General features: G+C 38.2%; 2 protein-coding genes across 2 annotated transcripts; both read right to left on the minus strand.

Annotated features, from left to right (window-relative positions):
• Positions 1 to 1216: 1216 nt before the first annotated feature.
• LOC140176237 (uncharacterized) lies at positions 1217 to 2941 on the minus strand. The gene is made up of 4 exons (XM_072206170.1): positions 2746 to 2941; positions 2375 to 2662; positions 1532 to 2172; positions 1217 to 1387 (listed from the first exon to the last, which is right to left on the minus strand). The coding sequence occupies exons 1-4, from the start codon at positions 2939 to 2941 to the stop codon at positions 1217 to 1219; spliced, it is 1296 nt and encodes a 431-aa protein (XP_072062271.1).
• Positions 2942 to 5210: 2269 nt separating this feature from the next.
• On the minus strand, positions 5211 to 8104 carry LOC112722938 (N6-mAMP deaminase). Its single transcript, XM_025774134.3, has 11 exons — positions 7767 to 8104; positions 7612 to 7682; positions 7268 to 7359; positions 7122 to 7181; positions 6773 to 7012; positions 6618 to 6694; positions 6458 to 6527; positions 6269 to 6382; positions 5985 to 6051; positions 5684 to 5788; positions 5211 to 5583 (listed from the first exon to the last, which is right to left on the minus strand). Exons 1-11 carry the CDS (start codon positions 7841 to 7843, stop codon positions 5459 to 5461), a joined length of 1098 nt encoding a protein of 365 aa, XP_025629919.1. The 5' UTR covers positions 7844 to 8104; the 3' UTR covers positions 5211 to 5458.

Raw genomic sequence — 8104 nt, forward strand, 5'->3', positions numbered from 1 at the left:
AAAGATAAAATCGACAAAATGCTCGAGTTCGGCTTCACCAAAGAAGGATCGAAGTCCTAAAACTAAGACTCGACCTCCGAAAGAAAGACCGAGCTCGAGCAGGGGCACTGTTCATACCCTGGGTCGAGCTATCCGACCCGGGATGATTAGCGACAAAGCGACCGACCTCTTCACGTCAGACTATCCGACCTCTTCCCAAAGAGCTCGGCCAAATCGACAGGAAAGCCCAAAAAGGGCCCAACTCAAGGAATACGACCCCGATCTAAAGGCAGCCTAAGCCTATAGAGATAAGGGCGGTTCCCTTGAAGATAAGCTGACCTCACTCAAAGATAAGATAAGATAAGATAAAAATAACTAACTTATCTTATCTAAGAAGGTCACTCCACACTATTATAAATACACTGGAGCACCCAGGTATAACTCATACTCTAATTCTACTAAAAACCTACTTAATACCCTTGCTAACTTAAGCATCGGAGTCCCTTGCAGGTACCCCCACCCTCCGGTGATGAAGGATCAGCAGCATAGTCAGTCCACAAGTCGGATACAACAGCTCCGGGCGCCACTCACCAGCCGGACACGTCATCTCCGACCAGTACAGAAGATCTCGTCCGAGATCAACCTACAGTTTCAGGTAACCCTCGGAACAGTTTCCATATTCGGTAATAAAAGCGGTCTTACTTTGATCAGATGGATGCATTTGGATCTGGTTGTAGCCAGAGTATGCATCCATAAAGCTCAGCTTTTCATAAACAGAAGCATTGTCAACTAAACAATCAATAGATGGTAAGGGATAAGAGTCTTTTGGGCATGCTTTGTTGAGATCGATGAAATCAACATACATGCGCCATTTACCGTTATGTTTTTTCACCATGACGACATTCGCCAACCATGTTGTGAACCTAATTTCCTGAATGAAGCCGGCATTGATGAACTTCTTGGTTTCTTCCAGAGAGGCTTGTTTTCGGTCATAGCCGAGGTTTCGCTTTTTCTGTGCTATAGGTCGGACAGACGGATCCAATGCCAGTTTATGGGATATGATGGATGGGTCAATTCCTAGCATGTCAACTGGGGTCCAAGCGAATAAGTCGGAATTTCGTTGGAGGAATGTCTGGAATAAAGTCTTCTCCTCCTTGCTTAGTGTGGATCCCACGTAAGTGAATTTTTCTAGGTTATCTGCAAAATAGATTTTATGCAAGTCCTTGGTCGGGGTTGGTCATTCGAGGATTCCTGCCCTAGGATCAAGGTTGGCCAGGACTGGTAGCTTGTCTTGGTTGCCGATGTTGTGCACATAAGCTTGGATACTTCGGTTAGGTCTTTTAAAACTGTTGTTGTAGCATTCTCTGGCCTCTCGGGCATCACTGTGAATAGTTGTAATTGTATTATCCTGCAAAGGAAACTTAACACAGACATGAATTGTAGAAACAATAGCGCCAAACCTATTTAAGAAAGATCGGCCAAGTATCAAATTGTAAAGACTAAAACAGTTAACGACCAAGTATTGAATATCTGAAGTTTTTGATGAGGGAACCTCACCAAGTGTGGTTCGGAACCACACAGAGCCCATAACCAGGACCCTCTCACCTGAGAAACCGACCAGGTCTCCAGTGGAAGGTTGGAGGATATTGTTGCTTAGCTTCATCTTCTGAAATGTTGAGTAAAAAAGAACATCGGCACTACTCCCAGGGTCCAGTAAAACCTTTTTAACTAGGAGATCTCCGAGCTGGAGGGAGATCACAACGGGGTCATCTAGATTTGTTACGTTGGTGTTGAAGTTGAAGGCTTCGAATGTTATTTGAGGAAAGTGTGGAGGTGTCTGATGATGATTTTGACTGGCTTCTATTGAAAGCATAGCTCGGTAAGACCGCTTTCTTGCCAAGCTTGTGGCGCCTCCACTTGCAAAACCTCCAGAAATACAGTTAATGATACGTCTCGATTGATCGGGAGGATTGGTGTTCGTTCGATCTTTATCTCGGCTATACTGTGCTGCCGAGCTTTGGTCACCAGGGGGAGGTGCACGCTGTTGTATATGGTCGCCGATGTACTTATCGAGATGACTTTGCCGAGTTAACTGCTCCAAAAGGTCTTTGGCGATGACACACTCGTCAGTGGTGTCTCCGTGCTTTTGATGAAAAGTACAATATATCTGCACCCTTTGAATCTGGATAGTTGCTGGCTTTTCGTGGTGGCTTGATCAACTTTGAATTCAAGATTTCCTTGATGATGTCGTCATGCTTGGTGTTAAACTGAGTATAAGATTCATATCGGGGAGTTGGCTTAAAATTTTTCTTGCTATCTCATGTTTTATCGTCTTCTCTGTATCGTGGTCTCTCTGTTTTCCGAGCTTGTCGGAGTTCTTCAATGTCAATCTGACCTTTCGCCTTTTCACGAAACTCGGCCATAGTTTTAGGTTTGGCCACAGCAATAGTTTCCTGAAATTTCCCTGGTTGGAGTCCGCTTTTGATGACGTGCAATTCCACCTCAGGGTGGAGATCTAGTATACTCACAGCTATTTTTGTGAAGCGCGTCATGTAATCTCTTAGGCTTTCATGCTGGCCTTGTTTGATTGTGTTCAGGTAATCAGAATCATGTAGATAGATTGCTGATCCTACAAAATGCTTCTCGAACGGTTTTGACAGGTCTCGAAAACGAGAAATAGAACCTGCAGGCAAAGAACAAAACCAATCAAGTGCAGGACCGTCTAAATAAGATGGAAAACAACGACATAAACTTTATCGGATGCACCATTTACTATCATTATGGAGGTGAACTTTTTTATGTATTTCTTTGGATCACCTAACCCATCATATGGGGTTAAGGTAGTTGGTAGAGTGAACCTCCTGGGCAGCACGAAGTTCATCACCTCGGTCGTGAATGGCCCGGGTGAGTTTTCTGGGTTGTGATCTTCGTTCTTCGGGCGAGCAGTTTTGGAGACATGCATCGGTCCAGACTAATGCTCGGCTTCTTCTGTTCGCTCTTTTCGGTCATTGTTATTTTTAATCTGAGCATTATTCAGATTAGCAATCTGATTTGTCATTCTTTGGTTCTCTTCCGCCATGCGCTGGTTGGCTTGTTGTAACTCGGTCACCATCCGAAGAAGTTCAGATGGCGTAGGTGGAAGTTGCTCAGCCATGGCTTTAGGTGAGAACGTCGAGGCCGATGAAATAAAGAACGAATTATATTCTCGGCCCCACGGTGGGCGCTAATTGTTCTTGTGTGGATACCTTGAGGGGAGCTCGGCTTCTATAAGTCGACGCCGAGTTGTTTCCTTCAACGCCGATCTATGAACTTTGGGAAGTCCGAGCTTGCGTTTGTAAAGAGAGTAATCCAAAATGGGGGACTGTATCTGCAAAGGCACTCCGAAGCTTAAATTAGTATTGAGAATTCAATGTATCCTTTAAGGATAAAATATCATACCTTTATAGGTGGAGCATAAAGGTCGGTTACATTACCGTTGATCATCTGAATTGAAGAGTAATTATTAGGTCTTAATAGGTGATGATACTTGATCGAACATTATGATTTCTAGGATGTAGTCTGTTAAGTCCGTGCAAAGTCGAGTTATAACGTAAATCGCTGAGTTATAACATGTAATGCCGATTTATAACGCCGGTTATGTAGTGGTCCTGATCAATAATAAAATATTGTTTCATACTGAATCAATTTAATTTAAAACAATTTACATATTAAGGATAAATCAATTTAACTTAAAACAATTTATTATGAATACATACTAAATCGATTTAAGTTAGATCGATTTCTATAAGAACAATTTTAAAATAAAAGTCAAAACAAGACAATTAAGTACTAGATACCGAAAAAAGATAATAAGCAAAGAGATTACATCAATCACTCAATATTGTACTCTCTCTCTCTCTCTCCCGCAAAGAAAAGCAAGAAAGCCTCCCTAAGGGCCGCCGCCTTAATCTGAGCTATAGTGGCCCTCCCTGCTCCCCTCCTTTTAACCTCCTTCTCTTCTTTTCCTCTTCTCTTTCTCTCTTTTTTTACCATCTATCAACTTCCTTATTTTATAGTTACAATATCAACTTCCCTCTTCACCTCTCACATCACCCACCACTACTGTCATTCTTCCACCGTCCACACCTTCTTCGCCACCTCTCCTTAGCTCCCTTCTCCCGTGCGCCTTTTTTCTGGTTGTGGTTTCTGTTCTTGTTTCTGTTTTTTCTTTTTAGAGATTTAAATCTATAATAACTTCTTTGTAGTTGTTCTCTCCCTTTTGTGGTGTATTAATTCTCTTTTATAGTATTTTAAAAATGGTATTACAAGTATGGGATGAAAATACAACGAGAGAGACTTCTTGTCTATAGAAATATTTTCAGATTCAAAAAGCTTTTGAATCTATTCGAAGAAAAAAAGAGGATATTTTTTCTGTTGCAGCACTTCCTATGTAGTTTTAAAAATAATAGAAATTATAATCTATCTCTATTTCTATCTTATAAATTTTTTTATATTTAAACTTTATGCTTCCTCTCAAATTATAGTTCAACATAAAACTTATTTATTTTTTGTCTTAATTTTAGATCTTATGTATTTTTTACTATTTATAAGTGCTGCTCAACTATTTTCTTGAATAAAAATTTTCTTCTATCAAAAAAGTAATACTAAATGCCAAACAATTTAAAAAGGTGATTTATCCTCTATTTAAATAGGCAATGTCTAATTTAGTAACCAAACTTTAATGTTCATTGAGCATTTTATATTTATATTTATTTTACTCTATTTAATGTACATATCCTGGACGCCCAAATACAATGTACATATCCTCATTTTTTTTTACGAAACAATACTTCTTATTTAAATTCAAATATAAATATCAAGACATCAAAACTAAGTTAATATTAGTTCAAATTTAAAAGGCATGTATACAAACTTATAAATTTAAAATAAAAGATTTAATAACCTAATAAAATTTATTAAAAATGTCCTTTATTTCATTAGATAATTCTCACGAAAAATATCATTTAGTAACTTGCATATAGTGAACTTTACAAAGTCATGACCTTTTGGTTTTAAATCAATAAGTTTTAAAAATTGCACATTTTCCTTAATTTAAACTAAAATCTAAAATTGCAAATTTGTTATAACTCAAATGGCATAGTCTCTCATACTCACCTAAAAAGTCTGGGTTCGAGTCTCGTTATAAAAAAAAAAACTAAAACCTAAAATTTGGATTTCAAAACATTTTAACATTTAGTAAATATAGCAAGACCTACACTTTTATTTAAAGTTTAACTCTACAAAAGAATGAAACATAATCCATCTAATTACTCCATAAGCATGGAACAATTTCTGGTGCAATGCATCATGGACAAGTTCACAGTTGCTCATCTCAAATGGTCAAATATAAGAATGCTACCATAATTTCGATCTACAATAACGGTCTAACTCATAATGGACCTATGACCTAAATACATACTCCCTTTGGATGAAATTATACCTAGAGTTCCAGATTCTTTGCAGCTGAATTAAAAATTTCCCTTAATTCATCCTTTACAACATTATCTGCAAATATAAACTCAACAGAATTCTTTGATAGCTCAAACATTTGCTTCCTTCCAAGGCCTACATAACATTCAAATGAACAAACAAACAACCAAGCAGTTAGCATAGTTTACCCGCTAGTTTCAGTTCCACTGGCTGCAAGAGTAAAAATGAAACATACCCAATGAAGAAGCAGCAATTTTGTATTCGTTGGAGAGACTGGTTGAGAAAACACCCGAGTCATCGGTACACAGGACTAGAGGATGTTTCGCGTTATACAAATCAACTGTATCAGCAGCAGAATGATGTTAGAGACCAAAGTCTAGTATGCATGGTTCATCTTACTAATCAACAGGGGAATTTTCAACAATCCTCCTCCTCCCGCACCCCCCAAAACCCCACAATTAGTATCTCATGGAGTTGAATAAAGAATAAAGATTCATGTTATTTCATGAACTTCAAAAATAAACTTAACAACCTACCAAAATGGTGAGCATCTATTGATGAAACTGACAATGTCCTTATGTTTGATGTCAAACAAATTTCAACCTGAAAAATATAAAGGAAGCAATAAATATGTGTAACCCAGCTCTTTATAAATTGGGTATTGACAATAAAAATGGTTCGAATTTAGAAACTATCAGATGTTCAAATGTGATGGATTAAATGAGTATGCTATGCACTATATTTTTAACTGATTGATTATCATAACACTTTCACTTTCTTATTTTATCACTATGTGACTAGTGAGCTTGCAAAGTCTAACCGGAATGTTAGTAGACTTCAACTTTCTCCAGTGTTCCTCCTCAAAGAAACAAGCATGTCCAATCCTCTGGGGAAGAAAATCGAGCATATCTTGTATCTCCTTTGAATTAGGAACCTAAAAGCACAAAAAGGAAAACAGACCAGTCAGGTAATCACCACTGGTAACAGGTACAATAGAAGATTGGCGCACCTCTCCACAGTGAAGGGTTACAAAAAGACCTTGTTCTCTAGCGAATTTCAACGCTGGCAAATATGTTTTCCTGAAAAAGATAAAGGGAGACTTTGATCTAAAGCATCGTTACAAAATTTAAATGAATTGCTACGCTAGAGTCCTTGATAGATTGACATACCATTCGCCAACCTTTGGATTCCCAGATAGGTCAATTCCAACCACCCCCAGATGCCCCATTTCCAGTGCCAGCTCGACCTGCAACAAAGAAATGGAGTGTTAAAGGCATTAAGTAGCAATCATCAAACTCAAGGATGTTGAAATTACTCAGCTTACAGTTTCCATAGCTGATTCTGTTGTCTCCCTACGATCAATACTCAAGAGAAGCCTAACAAAGATTTTCTTCCTACTATTTCCATTACATTTATCATTTGTAGCTCCGCACAGAGGATCTAAAAGATTTCTAGGATCCTCAGTGTAAGGAATCAAAGCCACATCAACTGAGCTGACAGATCTTATCCCTTCCAGTACAGCTTCAACATAAGAACGTTTGCTCATTCCTTGGGAATCATTTTTCTGTAAGGAATTAGGATGAGAAATTCACTGTCGAATCAACAGAAAAAAAAAAAAAAAAAAAAAAAAAAAAAAAAGCAGTCCACATCAAGAACCAAGCTCTTCTAATTACCTTTGGGGTGGTTCTCAATTCGAGATAGACAACATTTTCTGATGCGAAATCTTCAACAACCTGCATTTGAAAATTGCTTCTATAAATGCAAAGGCTGAAGCCATTGGATCTAGTAACATAAAAATTTGGATAGTAAGCAAACATACTTCTTTCGCAATTCTTGTAACAGTCATGTGGTCAGTAGTAAGAATGTGGATCACATCAAACAACTTGAATACCTCAGTTAATGAACGATCATCTGTATTTACAAAACCATAACCACCACCATTATTAAGCCTTAAGACACTATAATAGTAACTATCTAACACTAAAGGTGACAATCAAACAGTCCCTCATATCACAAACACTAACAGAGTGCATAATTTTACAATCAAACAGCTATTAAGGGGTAATAATAAGTCCCAAAATGAACATGAAGCAGAACAACAATGAAGGGGCATACTGAAGATTAAAAAAGAAAATAGGAAGCAAAAAAAAAAAAAGAGCATACTTTTAAGGATAACATGCTCCACTTGGGAAAAATCTATTAGACCCTTGTCCCCCAAAGCTCTAGCGAGTTCTCTGTGCAACAAAAAAAAGGTCAGAGGAAGGAGAAGGAGATGAAGAAACAAAACAAACGAGAGAGGAATAGAGAAAAGGGATTACAGGAGAGTGGAGTCTCTGATGGATCCGTTGAGGTGAGCATGGAGTTCCACCTTTGGCATTGACATGCACCACTCCATCTTTTCTTCTTCCTCAACACTGAAACTGCAACTGCAACTGCTTCGTTGGGTATTGGGTAAGAGTAAGAGTAAGAAGAGTACACTCTGGTTGGTTCAGAAGAGAGTGGCCATTCACTGAACTCATCCAAGGGCGTGTTTTGTTTTGTGTGAGAGATCAGACATAAAAAACAGCACCCAAACATTTTGTACATAAAGTGCAAACAATATACTGTAATCTAATAGGAAATGTTGACGATTTAGGGTTCATGCCATAATCATCAT

The sequence above is a fragment of the Arachis hypogaea genome, chromosome 11, assembly GCF_003086295.3.
Source record: "Arachis hypogaea cultivar Tifrunner chromosome 11, arahy.Tifrunner.gnm2.J5K5, whole genome shotgun sequence".
Taxonomy (NCBI): Eukaryota; Viridiplantae; Streptophyta; class Magnoliopsida; order Fabales; family Fabaceae; genus Arachis; species Arachis hypogaea.

What these genes read in the sequence shown, in the direction of transcription:
- LOC140176237 (XM_072206170.1), bottom strand. Translation starts at nt 2,941, where the DNA reads ATGCATGTCTCCAAAACTGCTCGCCCGAAGAACGAAGATCACAACCCA. An exon ending in CTCCATAATGATAGTAAATG is followed by an intron (nt 2,663 to 2,745) that starts GTGCATCCGATA and finishes CTTTGCCTGCAG; the next exon opens with GTTCTATTTCTCGTTTTCGA. An exon ending in TCCGAACCACACTTGGTGAG is followed by an intron (nt 1,388 to 1,531) that starts GTTCCCTCATCA and finishes TTTCCTTTGCAG; the next exon opens with GATAATACAATTACAACTAT.
- LOC112722938 (XM_025774134.3), bottom strand. Translation starts at nt 7,843, where the DNA reads ATGGAGTGGTGCATGTCAATGCCAAAGGTGGAACTCCATGCTCACCTC. An exon ending in GGAGCATGTTATCCTTAAAA is followed by an intron (nt 7,360 to 7,611) that starts GTATGCTCTTTT and finishes TTGTAAATACAG; the next exon opens with ATGATCGTTCATTAACTGAG. An exon ending in AATCCAAAGGTTGGCGAATG is followed by an intron (nt 6,528 to 6,617) that starts GTATGTCAATCT and finishes TATCTTTTTCAG; the next exon opens with GAAAACATATTTGCCAGCGT.